The following is a 19,413-nucleotide window of genomic DNA, read 5'->3' as shown; positions in this document are numbered from 1 at the left end:
CTTCTCCCATTCACTAGGTTTGGCATGTTTGATGTATGCAAACAGAAGCATGTATTATTGTAATTTTTATACAATATTTCTTATTTTATAGTGTTCATGTAACTTGAAAACTACACGACTAAGGGTAACTATAATTATTGTCTCTTTGGCATAATGTGTATCCCATATTTTTAGACAAGGCATAGGATTGAACATTAATTGGCAAGCTATATCACCGATCATGGTAGCACTCGGATTTGGAGTCACGAATAGCCTGGGAGTTTCAAGATATTGTGAATATTGATAGATAAGGGTGTTCTTGCATGAAGGTGATTTAATAACTCTATAAAAAAAAGGTGATTTAATAACGTCTTTTTCTTATATAAATGTGTGTGTACACGCATTCTGAGAACCTCTTTCATTATTGAACTTCTACTAAAAGAGCTAGTATTAAGCTAAAAAAAAGTTTTTTTTGGTAAAAGATGGAGAGTATTATAATTCTATGGAGTTGGGAACGAAGCAAAATCACCAGATAGATAAGATAGATAGAATTGAGATGACAATAGTTTTTCTTCCCTTTTATGATCAAATGATATTTAGGTATAATTAGAGTATATATGACGATAATCTCAGGAATCAAAATTTAGAGTTTTTGGACAAAACATGAAATGTCCCATCTAGACGAGTAAAGCCCTCGATAAACTTTCAATTACGGTTGTACCTTTCGCACGGAAGAAGGATTCCCGTTCCTTTGAGCGAATCCACCGTTGGGCAGCCCCATTGTCGCTTCGAGATTCATGCAGAGCACAATCCAACAGCCGGAATCGTGAAAGAAAACAATCATTCTCCCATGCAAAAGATACAACCCGAACCCTCTTGTCCGAGGCGCCTTTTTTTTTTTTTGATACAACAGTGCCTCACGCTTTACCCGCGCGGGGGAACTCATAAGAGTCATAGAAAAGAAGAAGACGAAGAGAGAAAAATGTGGACTCAAAACTCTTCCAGAGAAACTTTTCCTACATGGTGTGCTATGAATGAGTTAGCCAGTCCGTTTGCACTGTTTACCTTTCGAAATATATGAATAGTCCAAAAAACCACAAACTTTCGCACCATCTCATATACATCATACAGAAGCGGATGCCAGTCGCCCTAACATTTTGCAACCCCTCACTATAGTAGTGTCTCCTTCTAGGTGCACCCACTCCATTCTTAGTATGGTCTTGGCAAAGATAATATCCTCTCAAACTGCCCGTCGGAGTTCATTTACCTTCTATGCATGCTCAATCTGGAACCTTTTTTCATGAAATTCTCATCCCATAACATTCAGTCATCTAAACAATGCCACATGGGCAAATCGCATCAATCGAACGGCTTAGATCAATGTCCTGCGCTCTTAAGACGAAAGAAATTCTCAGACGAGCGTTCAATATTTGAGACCGTTGACGCCCCCATCCTCGCACGCCGAGGGCTTCTCCTCTTCCTCTCTCTTACTCCGCCTTCTCCCTTCTCTGAAAGTTCAAACCCTAATCCCCGTCCTTTCCTTTCGATCCGGGGGTCGCTGTTCGATCGATTTTTTCGGGTTCCAGGGGTCGATCCGGGGCCGGGAGGATGAGCGCCGCGCCCAGAAGGGGAGGAACTTCTAGATCGAGGCGTTCCATCGGCGGGTGGAGGTGGATCCCAAGTACGCCGAGAAGACGTGGAAGATGCTCGAGCGCGCGATTCATGAACATTTATAACCACAACGCCAGCGGCCTCAGCTTCGAGAAGCTCTGCAGGTACCCTCTTCCCTCCCTCCCCGGCGACTCGTTCGATGCTTTTGAAGTTGTTTTGAAATGCCGATACTATAAGTGTGGTTGGTTGTTGTTTGCTTTGTTTGTTAGTCTCTACTTGTTTTGCTTGGTGAGTTTTTGTGGGATGGCGTTGTTTAATGGAGTCTTGGGTTGTCGGGAATTTATAGACTGATTTTGTAGCCTGCTATCATTTTCGGTGGCTGTTGTTTGATCTAGTATTAATTGGCATACACTTATTTTACTAAATTTTTTGGCCTTTACACTGGTTATTCATAGAATTGCCTGCCATTTTGTTAGGTGGATCATTCCTTTCATGATTGTTTGACTTTGACCTGAATGCTCTAGGGAAGGTAGTTTCTTGCCTTTGCTATGCATACATAACTGGACCATATAAAATGCCCTCTTGTGTTAGCCTCTAGTGTGCTATTATTAATATACCTGTGAATAATTGTGTTGAAAGAAGAGAGATGGAGAGCAAATATATAGTCATCTCCTGCATTGTAGCGTGCTTACTGGTGGTTTTAATTGACGATGACTAATGACTTGTTCAAACTTGGGCAATATTTATATATATTTGTACTCCTGGCTGCCCATTTGCCGCCCACTGTTTTTTAACACATTGATGATTGGGATCCTCAGAAATTTAGAATTTGTTGTGACTATGGTACACCTTATATAAGAAGAATGATTGTTTTTGTATTTAGGGTTCTCTTGTGCTGGCTAGACCGGCCCTATTACTCAGAGATCAATAAGATATTGCAAAGGGAGGCTGTATATCAATTTTAAACACAGTTTATGAACTCTTATTGCTGAAACCCCTCCTTGCAGTAATGACTTTTAAAGCTTAAAGTCTTGTATAATTGTACCATGGCAATTGGCCAGTGGGTTGTACGGCAAACACCATGATATTCTAGGGAGAAGTAGAGGGCCTGTGAACAAGGTGCCTGACATGTTTACTAAGCCTTTGAATCAAACATTTCAAGTCAAATGTTTTTACAATCTTCGATGCATGAATATCTAGAGTCCTGCTAGAGGAGAAGTATGAGAGTGTTGAGTTTCAAGTCAAATGTTTTCAAGTTAAATGTTGTTCATACTGTTCCATATGTTTGCTATTTGCTTTATTCTTGTTGGCAGTGCCTATTCATTACAACTTTGAGTAGCAGCATGTTTTCTCATGTCTTAGGCATTTTTGTTGCCATTATATATCAATATAGACAGTTATGTGAAACAGCTATGTTTGTTGGAAGCCTTATCTCCCATAGCGAGCAGCTTCATCCCTTCTCATTTCCACCATTATTCTTTGGTTCTACCTTTCCTTTCAGAATGTGAACTAAGACCCAAATTCCCTCCCTTACTAGGCTGTCTATGAGTTTTGTCAATACTGATAGTTAGTTGGATTTCTACTACCATTTCTATTTTCACTAATATGCCCCTCAAATGAACTAACTTATTAGTTATAAGCAAATGCTTCTTGTTTTTATCCACTCATTTGCTTCACTATCAATGCCTCTATTGTGCTTTTATTTTCTTATAGTTGCTACCACATAAGTCTGATCTATTCAGGATGCCTTGGATTGCTTTGTTAGCATCCGATATTCATTAGCCTATGCTCAGTATGCTTCATGGTTATGTTTATTTCATTTAATCTAGCTTTAGTCCCTTTGTTTTTCTTTCCGGTATTTGATGTGGAAGATAATAGAACATCATTTGTTTGGTATAACTTTTGACTATTTAATTGGGCTGAGTCATGCTGTTTGTTATGGAGCTGAGAAAATGAAGAATATTAAGTTTGATCTTTGCAGGTAAACTTATAGATGAGCTGCAAGTTTTGTGAGATTAAATAAGTGTTTACAGCAAGGTTCGCCGTTTCGGTACCGGATCCCATACTGGTGCTACACTATCACAATGTCGGTATGGTACGGTACGGAATGTTTTCGGCGTACCAAGTGTCAGGACACCTTCCGTACAGTGTACCGGTACCGAACTGATACGGTACGCTCCGTGCCGTCCGGTTTGGGCCGGTATGGCGAACCATAGTTGGCAGTGTTAGGGAGAATGATATTGTCATGTTCTAAATTTTGGGATGGGTTTGTGGTGTTAGTCCCCCATCCCTCCCTCTCTCCCCTCCAACCTGCTTCTCACTTAATCTTTAATTAGGGCTTCCTCACATACATAAGTTGATGCTTCTTATTTGTAATATTTAGGAAGATATGTTGCGATGTACGCTATTTACATCCGATGTGGTGTTGATTGATGAGGAGAGGACAAAGGTCCGATACTAATTGATATTTTGGAGAAGAAGATAAGGGTCTATAATTAGGACAACAAGAGGGTATATAGAAGAGAATAAGACTTCCTAGTAGGAATTGATAGCCGTATGATACTATATCTTTGTTAGCTCAAACATCTAGGTCCGATTGTAAAAAATTATGGGTAGGTGGATGGAGACATTTTTAATATAAATAAAGGTGTGTCGATGAAGTGGAGATTTGCTTCTAGGGTGTCATGTGACTTATGTGTGCCTTGACAACTTACCATAGAATGGAAATAAGGCTTTCATTCTTATGTGATTTTTAGGATATGTTACATGGACACTATCATCCAACTCCTACGATCTGTTTCAGATGTGCATTGAATCTGATACACATGAGACACGTGAATTCTAATCCTTTTTTTTTAATTTCAACTTTTAAACATGATTTTTATTTTGTTGGAGATTGGTCTGAATGTAGGCATTAAGATTACTAATGTATGTTTCTATAATCTTTAAGCTAATTGGAAAGTTTGGATAAGAAAGATGAATGACTAATATCTTTCAATATTTTCTTTTATACAATACCTAATTTCAAAATGTATATGTATATTAGTTAGATTTTTTTTTGTATGTATGCATCTCATTTTTTTGCCTCTTGCTGAGTCAGACACATGGACACTTTTTTGAATCTGATTCTCATATCCATGTCCAAGCGCCATCATTGTGAGGTTGTATGTGATATAAAAAAAATTCCATGTAAACATGATGAAGATGAAATTAATACGAGAACATTGAGATGGATGTGTGGTAAATTAGGAACCATAAAGTGAGGAACAAGTGTATTAGAGGAGGCACCAAAGTGGCACTGATTGATGACAACTTGTTTATGAATTGGTTAAGAAGACATGGACATTTATAATGAAAATTTGAGGAAACCCAATCAAGGTAGATAGTTGAATATATGTTAAGAAGGATGACCAGAAGGTAGTTTTTTTCCCACATTATCAAAGATTGGCAGATAAGGATTAACTTAGTAGATCGAGAACAATTGGAAAAGGCTCGATTATTATTTTTATGGATATGGCCTACGCTGGGTTGCTCAGATATAAACACATACACCAAACATCACATTATTTCTACTATTTAAGCTCCATGTCTTGGAGGATTTAGAAGGATTTGTCTTTGGTTGAATGAGCTTATACTGCAACCAGTATGGTAGGTATTCAAACTCGTCATTACCCTTCTAGGTTTCATGGCAAGGCTTTCTCTCACCTAAAGTTGTATTAGCTTCGAATCTAGTTCTAATAGATACAAGATTAACATTAGTTCGGCAATGAATTTAAAGAAAAACCTATTTAGTCCTTCTTGGAGCCATAATTACTTGAGTTTTGCTTCCTCACTAACTACATTTTGTTGAGATAAGGCTTAGATGGCGATGATTGTCATCATTATCATAGTGAATTAGAATTAATACTGGGTTCAACACTCAGATGTTATCAAAGATAGATTGATAATTTATTCAATTTTACATGTAAATTAGGTCATACAATTTGGATATTGGTACTTCTTAGTTCTGAACCGTTTTCCCTCCACAGAAATCTTGTTTTATTTTGAGTTATTTATTTGTCTTGTTATGTAATTTATCATCTGTGAAATTGAAACCATTATTGCAATTCCTATGCTTAGAAACTTGTCTTGCCTTTTTCCATGAACAGACTTGTTAATTACTGTCATCCTATACTATGATGCAGGACAATTGTAGGGAGGAGAGGGAAGAAGGAGGAAGAAGAGAAGAGAAGGGGAAAGAAGAAGAACTAGGCTTCTTACCTGGCTCTGGCCATGGCTTCACACTAGGGTTTTAGATAAAAGAAGGCTATTTTCATTCAATCATTAGTTGGTGCGGACACCAGTACCGGACCGCCTGTTATGCGGGGCCACGGTCATCGCAGGAGGACGGTCCAGTTACTTTCGTTGTGGTTGGATTGATTTATTTTATTTTATTTTATTTTATGTTGATTGGGCTTGTTTGCATATTGTTATTTTAGGGTCTTTATAGGATTGTCTTTTTTTGTAGGATCTTTTTGTTATTTTGTGATCTTATATATATGAGTCCATGCACTTGTTTAGGGTTATTGAATGATTGAATGAAAATAGCCTCCTTTTCTTTGAAATTCTGGTGTGAAGCTATGGTCGGAGCTAGGTGAGAAGCTTGGTTCTTCTTCTTTTCCCTTCTCTTCTCTTCTCTTCTTCCTCCTTCCCTCTCCTTTCTGCAGTTGTCCTGCATCAACTTTGGTATCAAAGCAAGTCCGGCTTTGTCTCTATTGCCAAAGCCTCGGGATTCAGTTTATGGACGGGCCATCCTCGATTCCTTTTTTCCGCCTACCGCACGAGATTGTTGGCGGAGCCATCGCACCGTGGACGCCGGATCGTGTTGAAGGCCGTCGCACAGCACGCGTTGCAAAGGGAAAGAAAAAATTTATTTCCCTTTTCTCTTCCCTCTCTCTCGGCTCTCCCACGAAAAACAGGGAAAAACCCCCTTTGACAGTTCTTGAGTGGTGGTGGTGGGAATGGGCGCGACGATGGGAGGGGAGGAACTGCCGAAAGGGGTTTTCCCCTGTTCTTCATGTGAGAGCCGAGAGAGAGGGAAGAGAAAAGGGAAATAAAATTTTTCTTTCCCATTGCAACGCGCGCTGCGCGATGGCCTTTGACACGATCTAGCATCCGCGGTGCGATGGCTCAGGCAACGATCTCATGCGGTAAGCGGAAAAAAGGAATCAAGGGTGGTCCGTCCATAAACTGGATCTCGGGGCTTTGGTAATAGAGGCAAAGCCGGGCCTGCTCTGATACCAAAGTTGATGCAGGACAACTGCAGAGATGAGAAGGAAGGAGGAAGAAGAGAAGAGGAGGGGAAAGAAGAAGAACCAGGCTTGTCACCTAGCTCTGGCGATGGCTTCATACTAGGATTTAAGAGAAAAGGAGGCTATTTTCATTCAATCATTCCATAACCCTAAACAAGTGCATGGACTCATATATATAGGGTCACAAAATAACAAAAAGACCCCTACAAAAAAAAAAAACAATCCTATAAAGGTCCTAAAATGACAATATGCAAATAAGCCCAATCAACATAAAATAAAATAAATCAATCTAGCCGCAACGAAAGTGGCTGGATTGTTCTTCTGCGACGACCGTGGCACCGCGTAACAGGCGGTCCGATACTGGTGTCCGCAACATACTACAATAACACAAATGCTTGCATTAAATCTCCGTCTCCAAAACATTTCCACCTACTTCTCTTCCATAAGTGCACATCATGCACTCGCTGCTTAGGTCTTGTATGAGAAGCTAAAACAGCAAGCATGGAGTTCAATGTCTCATCAAGAAATTATGCAAAACATATTTACTCACACAGGATTGTTACTGTACATAGGGCTTTTGGTAGGAAATACATTCTGTGCGTATAGCTTCTATTTGTTTTTGTATAAGAAGAAAGTTGTTCTGTTATTTCTTTCAAATTTTTTATTTTCATTTACATACAATACCATATTTACTGTAGGAAAATAGAAGAAATGAGGTTCTGATGATATACCTATGTCTTCAAGCTGATCTCCTTTTTTTTTTTTGTGAAAATCATTGGTCTTCATGGATGCTTGGTTTGGTAATATGTATACATGCCAACCTACATGGGCTGGACTTGGTAATGCTTTCCTGTAGCTATTTTATTTTGTTTTGAACTTGTTATTGATTGGTCCATAAAATCTATGGTTGGCATAACCTAATACCATATTCAGGATTGTCATTTGTGATCATAATGTAAGCAGTGGAATGATCATGCTAGCTTCTGGAAGATTTTTAAGTTTGCCCTGAATCTTGCAGCGCTCAAACCTTCTGAAACATTTATTCTGGTCAACTATGTCTCTCTGACTTAAAGGCAGAGTGAGAGTAGGCAACATCATAATATTTGAAAATTGTCACTTGGTTTCATCTTTTATGATTTTATTTGCAATGCCAGTTGAAGATTGAAGCAGTAAGAGCATACAGAGAACGCTGTCAGATATCATTTTCTCTGTCATCATGGTAAGATCCTGATTTGACTTTTTTACCTCCAGGGCCTGTTTGCAAAAGAAGTGATATTCTGCGACCTAACAGACCAGGTCTCCTCATCTATCTCTAGGTTGTGGCTTCAAATTGACATGCTATGATGATTCCCTTGGATATTATGAGGTTCTGTTAGAAGGCAAAAAGTCTTCACATGGGCGTCGATGGAAATTGGGATGTAGCATTCTCATGTTTGAACTTTTCTTTTGATCGAGGAATGCTTACAATATGGTGCTGTACAAATATGGAGAAAAGCAGTAGTCCAGGTTTGTAATGACTATGACTTGGCACCTAAAAGAAATATTGACATCAATTGAGGCTGCTTAGGGGGGTTTATTTTTAAGAGGAGCTGAACACAAAAAAAAAGAAGACGGGATCACGATAAGGCATTGCAGATGATCCGAGACATATAGTGTACATGGACAGGACTTTTGTTCCTAGTACTCACAAGTCACCTGTTCATGGGCCAGGGGTGAACCTATTGAGAGATAATATCATCAACTCCAGCAAAATTTAGGATTGGCTACTCAATACATTCCTTGAACTCGTACACAAAGAACGTACAGGTGAAGTTATAAATCAAGGGTTGATGAGAAATATAACAAAGATGTTAGTCGATCTGGGATCTGGGATCTGGGATCTTCTGTATATCGGGAAAATTTTGAAAAGCCTTTTCTGGAGGTTTCAGCTAGTTTTTGTAGTGACGAGTCCCAGCAGTTTATCAAATGCTTTGATTGTGGCAACCACCTTGAGAAAGCTGAGAGGCAGCTTAACGAAGAGATGGAAGGGTTTCTCACTACTTGGATGCCAGAACAGAATAAAAAATGACACGTGGTGGAGATGGAGGTGATTGTAAACCACACGTGGAGATTGGTCCACATGAGAAACTTGGGTCCTGTTAACAGGCTTGTGGATGATGAATATGAAGAGTTGAGCAGACTGCACTACTTGTTCTTCCATGTTCGCATGGGTCTTTCAACAATAAGAGTTATGATGACTTCTCACTTTCGAGAAACTGGAAAGCAATTAGTAATTGATCCAGAGAGATTAAAGGATCCGGTGGACTTTGTTCAGCGCCTTCTGAATGAATAAGATAAGCACGACAAGATTATAAGAACTGCATTCAACAATGACGACTTTTCAAAATGCTCTGAACTCTTCATTCAAATATTTCATTTATCTAAATAACAGTTTGCCAGAGTAAATTTTCTTGTACGTTGATAATAAACTCTGTGAAGGCCTGAAAGGGGTCAGTGAAGAGCGTGTAGAGATTGTCCTCAACAGAGTGCTGAAGCTTTTCCAGTATTTGCAAGAGAAGGATGTCTTTGAAAAATATTACAAGCAACACCTTGCAAAGAGGCTCCTTTCTGGAAGGATGGTTTTCATTGATGCAGATAGAAGTCTGATAGTTAAGCTTAAGACACAGTGTGGGCATCAGTTTACTAATAAACTTTGATGGTATGTTTACAGATATGAAAATCTCCCAGGATACCATACAAGGTTTCTATGCTAGTCAAGTTTCTGAGGCTGGAGAAGGCCCTACTTGGACGGTCCAAGTTCTGACTGCGGGGGTATTGGCCAATGCAACCCAGTGCTACATATAATCTTCCAGCTGCTTGGTATATTTGAGAAATTTCGGTTATATTATCTCAGAACTCCCACTGGGCAAATGTTATTATGGCAAACAAACATGGTCGCTGACTCACTGCTGATTTGAAGGCAACTTTTGGGAGGGCCAGAAGCATGAGCTGAATGTTTAAACTTCCCAAATTTGTATTCCTATGCTGTTCAATTCAGTTGATCAGTTAAGCTGCTAAGAAATAAATCAGGCTACTGAAATACCATTGGCAGTTCTGAGGCGATGTCTTCAATCTCTTGCTGGTAGCGGGGGTAAAAATGTTTCTTTGTAGGGATCCCATAAGCAAGGATATATCTGAGGATGATGTCTTCTATGTCAATGACAATTCACATGTTTTTTAAGATGAGGATACGTACTGTGGTGCACTAAAGGAATCAAAGCCAGAGAAGCAGGAGACTCGCCAGAGTGTGGAGGAAGATCGAAAACCTCAGATCCAGGATGCCACTGCGAGGATTATGAAGGCCAGGCATGTCCTGGACCACAGCAGCATTGTCACAGAGGTCACAAAGCAGTTGCAACCCTGCTTCTGATGGAATCCTGTTGTGATTAAGAAATGGATCAAACCTCTCATTGCGTTGTGAGTTCTTGGAAAGAGATAAGGCAGATAGGCGGTTGTATCGAAATCTTGCCTAGACTTCATATATGCATGTCTCCTCACGATTGGGGTCTGAATGGATCAGGAAAACTTGTATGCGACCTACCACTAAGCGCTTGCTTGGATGGTATTACTACCTGTTATCTCTTGGTAGGAGGACTGGCTTTTCTTCTAAGCGGTCGGCCCTCCCTTCAACCTCCAAGCAGAAAGAGTTAGTTGAATTTTGCATTTTTGCTTGTTGATGGTATTGTTCTTTTTCGCCTTTTGTTCGATCAGTCTTAAACTATAGGGTCCCGCATTTTTTAATGCAAGGTTAAGATGTGGGTGACAAATGCTTGACATGAAGGATGGTCTTAGTTTATTGTATGAGAAAGCTTGGGTGACAAACAAGAGCACCCCATTTGCATGAGCATAAGTGGTCATGAATTTTGAAAACAAGAATATTGTTACAATGTTATTGCATCCATGTCGTTCAAGTGGAAAAGAGGCTAATGTAGTTTTCCGCCTGCTAACCAATAAAACGAGATGGATAATAGACCAGAGGGACAAGGAAAAATCTTTGTCAAGATCTATGAGGACAAAATATAAAAGAAAAATATTGAATGGATTTACCTGAGCTCAGACATTGCATTTAGTTGTAAGGCCTATTTGTGTAGCTAGGATTAAGTGGAAAACACTAGATTTATACCTAGTGTTATCAATTGTTAAATCTCAGGGAGGGCATATTTTTTTCCAATTTTTCAAATTAAAGGAAAAAGTAAATTAGAAAAAAACATAATTATTCCGTTGCCTAGACGACCGCGGATTTATGTTGCACCTTTTATTGAAACAAAATACTAAGTACTAGTATTGAAAAAATTCAATTTTCCTTTTAAATAGTTTCTTTGGGGCTACGAGTTGGAGACTTCGAGCCGCCGCTCTCCCTCTCCTCTCCGCATACTCCCATGGCGACCGAGCTCGACGAACTCCTCGGCTTTCTCTCCTCCCCTTCCCCCCAAGTACTCTCTCTCTCGCTCCCCCCCCCCCCCCCCCCTCTTTCTCTGTCTCTAAGCTTTCTAATGAGTATAATTGGTCCAGGTGAAGAAGGCGGCGGTGGACATTGTTCGGGGCCTGACGGGCTCCGACGAGGGCCTCCTCCCCCTTGCCGCCCGCGCCGACGTCGCCCTGCCCGCCCTCTCCCGCCTCATCCGCGACTCCCCGGAGCTGTCCGTTCCCGCCGCCGAAGCCCTGATCAACCTCTCCCAGAACCCTACCCTCGCCGACAAGCTCGTCTCCCTCGGCGCCGTCCCCACAGCCATGGATACTCTCTACAAGCACTCCGATCAAAAAGTCGCTCGGCCCCTCATCATGCTCCTCGCCAATCTCACCCAAGTGGACTCTGGCAGCGCCGCCCTCCTTCAGGTACTACTTTCGAGTTCCACGAATAAAAATCCAGTTTTTTAGAATTGTTTGCTCTTTATTGACATTACCTTTTTCGTCCAATTTGATTGATTAGTTTTGGTCGTTCAATAGTCGGTGATTTTTTTTTCTAAACATATTGGCTTCTGTTTGGAAGAGGAGAGTGGGCTATGTCTGAAAATTGAAATTTTGGGTAATTGGAGAGTTTAGAATGTGTAGGAAGGGCTTTTGATCGATGATGTGGAGCGGAAGATGTTGAATTGGCTGATTAACTATGAAGAATGTTAAGCGTAGCATTTGGTTTGGAATTTTATTTTATGTGGTTTGATTTTGGAGTCTTTAATTATATAAACGAATGTGGGTATAACTTGTTTTAGTAATATGAAGTGAAAAAGATTTGTTTGATTTGGCTCCGAACATAGAGTTTTGCACGGATTTGCATTTAATGTCAAAATATTTCAAGTTCACGTATAAATGTTTTTTTTTATTTGATGCTTGCTATTTAGCACCTCTATCTAGTGTATGTGTTTGTAGGTTACCAAATAGCCATAACATGCCTGATTAAGAGAACTCATGTAGAAAGATGCTTTATTATGGACTATCTTAGCTTTTCTATATTTTTCAAGTCAAAAATTTTCTTTTTTAACATTATCTTGGTTGTGGCTCTGTTCAGTTAAATACTCAAACTGGAATCAGAAGGTGCTCCACAACAAAGATTATAAGCTTCTTTCCTTTCCCCTCTTTCTCTCTCTGGTGCTGAATGGAGATACATGAAAAAAGTTCATGTTCTAAGAAATTACATTGGATAGAAGATAATAAAGATATCAAAAATGTTAAGATGATTTGAACATATAAGAATTGTGTCTAAGAGCTTGAATCAAATATTTAGGCCAAAGAACATGTGAAAGGTATTTGCACATTCATTTTTACAAGTCTATGAGGGGTTGATGAGGGATATAGATTGCATCAATTAAATTATGAAATCGAGGATTATAAGGCATTCTATTTGTAAGGATACTTTAAACTTTAAGGAAATTTAAGGGGTGAAAGCTAACATCTTTGAATATTGGAATATTGTTGCACCATATTGAGTCTTCTTTTGCTTTCTTTCTTTTTTTTCCTTAAAGAAAAATGGAAGATAATTCTCATTACCTGTTTCAAATTCTTTTAGTTGCAGCCCTTCTTGTTAAGACTTATTTCTTGAGACCCTCTTAATCACATAGCCAGACTGTTTAGGCTGCCAAGCAGGTCCGTGGAGTTTTAGTAATGGTATAATTTCTAGCTATATTAACTTAGCGCACATGTATCCTTCTTTTCCTTTTTTTATATATTCGCGCGGGGTGGGGTTGGGGGGGGGGGTTACTCTACAGTGAGGGATAAATGCATTTGCATTAGCAGTAGGAAATAAAAATTATTATCATCAGTTAATGAACACATGGTTTTAGGATTATTCATGAACCTTTCAGCATTTTACCTTTTTTTTCATCACACTGATAAATTTTTCATGTCTTTCATCTTATTGTATTTTTTCCCATTTGAAGTTATATTTGCTGATATTTTTTATTAATGAAGATTGCAAATCGGGCCTAGGTTTTCTGGATTCTACTGTTTTACTACATATTTCATGTTTTTCTTTATTTTTTAATGTTATAATTTATTGTGTTTCTTTTCCATTATTCCCTGAAATTTTGTTTGAACTGGCACAAAACATGCACACATAGCATTCCACATGCAGCAGTCCTTTATAGAATATACTGAAGCACAATATACTCCTGTTTAGGTTGGAGATGATAAGATGGAAGGGTTGTACATCTCGAAGCTTGTTAGATCATTCTGTAGGTCATCTTCTGTTGAGTCAACAGGTATGTTGTCTTTGTTGTCATGTTATTATTGGGATTGTTGGCAAATCTTTAATTTTGCTGCTGCATCATGGTCTAAGGAAGTTATGAGTTTTATTTGACAAGATATGGAATATGCCATTTCTTATATATACCAAGAATTATGGGTCTCTTCCTCTCTGTGGTTGTTTTGTTGCTACTGATGGATTTTGACAGCATTAGTTTATGTTTTGGATATATACAATATGTAACAATCTAGATGTTCTTTGAGGACTTAATCTCGAGAGAACTAGAAAAGAAATTTCTGAAGATGGGAATCAGAGACTAGCTTTCTATTTTGAATCTTCTCTGGAGATATAAATTGTTATCATTTCTTGTGCATATGTAGAATTAGGGCTATGTTTGGTTCCTGAATAAAGTTCACTTTTTTAGCTTTATTCAGGTTTATTCAGCTAAACACCTGTCATGCACTGGAATATAGCTCCAACAATGAGGGCTACTTTGGAGATATCAGAAAAATCATAGAGCACCTTTTTGGTACTTGTTCATCTTACGAGGTTAAAACTATTTGGATGGGAGGGGCTAAATAATTTTATCTGAATAATGACATATAGTCAGATATTTGGGTTCAAATTATTTAGGAAGCAAACAAGGCCTTAGTGCTGAATTACAGAACTCTTTACCTTGAGTGTAGTCCTGATTTCTAGCTCATCTATGCTTTTGCTGATTATGAAGTTATTTTCACACTTTATCTGTTTCATCTACTCTATAAAGTTTTATATACTCCATTTTAGGTGAGCTAGTGGGCAAGGGATGACCTGCATCAATTGTCTTCATTTTATTTTAACATCTTGTTTGTGCTAATCAAACTGTGACCTCGTTGCTTTAAACTTTATCTATAGCTGAAGATACCTTCGAGCATGTCGCTTCGATACTTGTGAACATCTCAAAAGTGCAAGCTGGAAGGAAGGTTCTATTAGATCCCAAGCGTGGTCTTTTGAAACAGGTCATTCGTCAGTTTGATTCAACAAATCTGCTAAGAAAAAAAGGGGTATGAGAAAGGAATATTGGACCTGTTCAACATAATGAGAAATCTATTGCATTTATGTAGTTCTGAATGAGTTACATATGCAAACAGCAATACAATTTAGACTGGTTATCCTTGGAATTTCAGGTTTTCTATCATGAATAATTTTTACTAGTTTTCATCTGATTTTAGACCTTTTTTCTTGGGAAATTGTTTGACTTCTTTAGTTTCTATGTGATCAATATGCTTGGAATGTTGGCGGAATTATTTCCATTTCCCACTGTTGCATATGATATTTTCATTGAACCCAAATTTCATGTAATCCTCTTGAGCCAGTTTCCTTGTTCATGTTCAGTAAGGTCACACCCAAGGATTTAAACATCGAGGTATGGACTCATAGCGATCTCTGGTCAGTATGTATGTACTGCAGTACTGGGTTGGCACAAGCCGACACCAGAAATGAGCACCCAAGAAGAAGAAGAAGATCGACACATTATGTACCATGGAACTAGGGTAGAACTGCCCCAAGGGGTGCTGTATACCAGTTCTGGGCCAGTGTGATATGTACTAAGCAGTACATGCCAGTACCTTGGTCCTTTATCACACCACTAAATTTGATTCATAAAATGCTGAAATAGTTCTAAAACATGGGAACTTGTTCTAGTCCTCCAATTACAATAGTTATTCTACCAACATGCAGTTTCAGCATATTTTGCCATTGTTGTAAATGCCTCTCATGATGCTGCATCAGTTCAAGGCTATTGATTTTTAACTGATGCATTCTTTTCTCTAGTCATTTTAACATCTTAAATTTTGTTTAAATGATTGTTTTCTTTCTTTTTTCCCACTTGATTCTCATACTGTGTATAATATCCTGCAGGTATCTGGAACCATCAGAAATTGTTGTTTTGAAGCTGATAGTCAATTACAGAATCTGCTTTGATATCAGAGTTTCTATGGGCCTGCTCTGCTTCTGCCTGTAGCTGGAAATAAGGTAAATATTTGTCAACTTAGATTCTTTGTGGATTTTCTTGTGAGAGATTTCTTGTTTTATGAGGGAAAAACATGAAGTTTGTTCACTTTTTCTAGTTGTCTATAGTTGTCTTGAAAGGATTTCTGGAGTTGGAAAATATCTTCAATCAGTAGTTACAAAAGGTAACTAGGTGAAATACTAAGAAACCTTTCTCTCAGCTTCAGATATCCTTATAAATAACCAGCCATTACTAGAAAAGCTATAAATAACCAGCCATTGCTTCCTGAAACCTAATTTACTGTGTAAGGTGGCAATGAGATGTACTTCTTACCTATTGCTGTGTCAGAAATAGACATAGGCTAGTGTAAATCGTTTATGATTTTCAGTTTCTAGTCAACTTGGAATCTCATGTTGGTAGAATACTGGTGAAGTTTCAAAGTTCCTTTGAATCTCATTCATGTTTTTAATGAGCCATAGAAACTACTGCTCAATGCTGGTATTATCAACCCCCACTCCTATTTTTATGCACTTGTGTTAAAACTCAAAGTCAAAAGGATATAATTTTATCAAAAATCCTTCCTTAAGAAGATGCTTTAGCTTTCCAAGTTCTCTAACTGCCTTTACAAACTCCATAGTGGTTCTTCCAGTTTTATTGGAAGTTAGGGAAGTCCTCGGAAATTATTGTGTTTTCAATGAAGCAAACACTCTTTGTGGTCTTAGGTTTGCTTCTATGTGATTTTTTTCTGGGTTCACTTGTACCTGTTCCTTTATTTTGATGATGTTGTTGGTTCCTGATCTTGTTGCTCTTTTGGTGGTTTTTTCTTAAATTAAATTTGATTTTTCATATAAATAGCTATGGCTTATGGTTAACTTCTTTATAGTCTGGGTTATTTGAAATTTTAGATCATGTGATATTGATTGCAGTTCATCTTATGTCTTGTTCTGTGAATTAAACAGGTTTATAGTGATGAAGATAGGTCAAAAATGCCTCTGGAGCTTGGTAATGCACTTTCTCATGTGCCGGGAACAAGTTGATGATCCAGAAATCCGTAAACAAGCATTGGAAGCTATTTACTTGATTTCCTTGCAGGTCAGGTTACTAATCTTGATGGATATATAATTTATGCTTAAAAAAAAAAAATCATAATATGCTACTTGTTTATGGGTAACCTCCATGCCTGCTTTAGAAGATCTGATTTTTGATTAGTCTGCACATCTCAGCCAATTTTCATGAAATTTTCTCAAACTTCTGAAGTGGACCTTCTTGCTTTCCACTTTGTTAGAACGATTACTTAGTTTTGTCTGATTTTTATCGCGGCTTAATGAAGCAGTCCTACTTGAACATAGCCACATTTGCCATTTCACATGTGAATGGACACCAAGAGTTGTCTTGTTTAGAAAGCACTGGTAGATATGCGAACTAATAAATGATAGTTGAAATTTTATATGATTGCTAGTCTAAGAAATTTGCTTAAATGAAGAAGTCCGGTAGGATGAGACTTCAGACAAGGCTTAACAGAGCTATGCTTCATTCTTCAAAATCGTTTACTTTCATTCGTGTCTCATCTTGGATGACTCAGTTAAAAAAGATCTGGTTTGTTTATAATTTCTTTCAGGAAAGCTGGACGAAGAGCTCTGTGGTCTGTTAATGGCCCTAGGATACTGCAAGTCGGTTTATGAAGATGAGGAAGATCCAAAAGTAATGGAAGCATATGAATTGATTGGTTCTCTGGTATTTACAACTCAAACTTTTGATTGCAGTGAATCCTATATCAAAGTTCATTTTTGTTCTTTCGATTGGAATGTGCTTGTTATAGAAAATAAAAAATCTTAAAAAAAGTAGAAAATGATTGCTGAAAGTTCTTTGTATAAAAGAATTTGTTATATGCAACATGGATGCTAGGATAAATTACAATCTTTTGTGGAAGTCTTTGATTGGCTAGTTGATCCCATATTGCCCAGAAAATACTCCTATTACTTTTTAGAAGTCATTGGAAGGCTATGCAGTTCCCTTGTATATGCTTTAGTTGTAATGAGCTGATTAGCTTTGGAAGTTCAAGTACTGATGGATCTATAAGATCTTTATGACACAAAATTGCTCCCAAGTGAAATGGGCAGATAACTTTGCTTTGTTTGGCTTCTCCCAAATAGGATTATATTACAAATTCTCTTCATAATCTATTTGGTACTTTTAAATGGGTGAGTTCATTCAGATATATTTGGTTTCAACAAATTTTGTGGGGCTTGCTTCATATGTTTCTACTGAACCTTCAATCAAAACTTAAGGAGATCATAAACCATGTACATCATCTTATGACCTATGATTTTATATTTGACCCTCTCTAAATGGTGGCATTCTTTAGGTTTGGCAAAGAGATAACACATTTTTAACTCTTTAATATTACTGTTACTCTCACTTTAGCACATGTGAAAATAAGAACTCTTACTTCCTTTGATGCTGGAATTTGTTGATCCTTTCTCTGCTTTTTACATAATCATGTTGCTAGGTCTGTTCAACATCATGTCTTCGAGTTTGTACAGCTTATTGTTGGAATATGATTTTTAGATATTATGTTTTCTTTGTTGTGGTCACTTATTGCAATATTTTCTACTTGTATAAATTATCAACCATCCCAACAATAAAGCTGTACAAACTCATAATATGACATCAGAATTATATTCACAAATTGTCTTGAAGGTTAACAAGTGAAGGTGAACTGGATCTTTCTTTCTTAGAATCATATTGTTCATGATACTTTGTCCTGGTATTTTTTTGTTCTAAGGAAGAATCCCTGATTCATGTGCCTCAGGGAAAATAAGATAATTGCATTTTTGTGGGATTGTTTGTACTCCACTCTCCACTGCTTTGCTCAAAAGAAGCCTTTCTTTGCACAAAGTTTTATTATACTGCCAGATGGAAGAAGTAATGCCATTGCCATTAGAAGTTTGCTAACAGATGCGTGCTTGTATGCATCTTGATTAGTAGTACTTTTTTACTGCATGCCACTTCCAAATGTGCATCACTTAAATATTATATTTCTAATTCTGTCTGAAAACATCAATTTCTTTCCTGTTGACATTTTTTTAATTTATGCTAACAGCTGGTTGGTAATGGTGAAGTTGAACAATCTTGACTTGAGATGTCAAGATGAGCTGGAGAATAATAGTTGATATAAGGATTCTTGTGGATTGCTGGTTAGCGGAGCCGTCAAGAAATGATAAAGTGGTTTATGCCATGATGCCAGAATCTGCTTCTTGTCCATCATTAATGATGCAAAACTGCTTGGTGTATTTTTATTATGGGGTATCCATGTTTATTTATTTTATCTTTCAACAATATGACCATTCCCATCAAATTTGCTGCGGTAAACTGCATGAATTGAGTGAAGGTTCCCAAACATGCCATATATGTTTGTGTACAGCTTGCAGAGGACCATGTAAAATTCTCTCTCTTGTTTTATGTTCCTCTTAAAGGTTTATATTGCATAATATTTTGGTTTTGCCAACTAGTTCTTGCCGTTCACCTTGAGGCACCTTAGACTTCTCCGTGGTTTTGTCTGGCTTTTAAGTACTTGTAAAGTCAAAGCATTAACAGTTTCATAATGAGCAATTTTGAACACCTTGGTTCCATTGTCTTTTTCTTAATTTTGCCATGGATATCGTTAATAAACCTAAAATAATTATTGAAATTAGTTGAGCGTGCCAGTTGAGTTGGTAAAGTCGCCTTTGTTGATCCGAGAGACTTCAGGTTTATCCCTCACCGAATAGGCAGGGCCTGTCCATCATAGTTCTCGAAAAATTACTGAAGTTAAGTTTTGAGTT

At 38.0% G+C, this 19,413-nt stretch overlaps 1 protein-coding gene, 1 long non-coding RNA gene and 1 pseudogene across 2 annotated transcripts; all 3 read left to right on the top strand.

The window, feature by feature from the left end:
• The first annotated feature begins 1,150 nt into the window (after positions 1-1,150).
• Positions 1,151-10,780, top strand: LOC103700898 (annotated as a pseudogene).
• A 449-nt stretch (positions 10,781-11,229) lies between these two features.
• LOC113460965 (protein HGH1 homolog) lies at positions 11,230-16,615 on the top strand. The gene is made up of 6 exons (XM_039122645.1): positions 11,230-11,353; positions 11,433-11,756; positions 13,534-13,615; positions 14,494-14,642; positions 15,499-15,612; positions 16,549-16,615. Exons 1-5 carry the CDS (start codon positions 11,300-11,302, stop codon positions 15,559-15,561), a joined length of 672 nt encoding a protein of 223 aa, XP_038978573.1. The 5' UTR covers positions 11,230-11,299; the 3' UTR covers positions 15,562-15,612; positions 16,549-16,615.
• A 621-nt stretch (positions 16,616-17,236) lies between these two features.
• LOC120108931 lies at positions 17,237-19,096 on the top strand. Its single transcript, XR_005510047.1, has 2 exons — positions 17,237-17,323; positions 18,693-19,096. It is a non-coding gene; the product is annotated as an uncharacterized LOC120108931 (long non-coding RNA).
• Positions 19,097-19,413: the final 317 nt, after the last annotated feature.

Source organism: Phoenix dactylifera, unplaced genomic scaffold, assembly GCF_009389715.1.
Source record: "Phoenix dactylifera cultivar Barhee BC4 unplaced genomic scaffold, palm_55x_up_171113_PBpolish2nd_filt_p 001648F, whole genome shotgun sequence".
NCBI lineage: Eukaryota > Viridiplantae > Streptophyta > Magnoliopsida > Arecales > Arecaceae > Phoenix > Phoenix dactylifera.
This window is presented reverse-complemented; position numbering and strand designations above follow the sequence as displayed.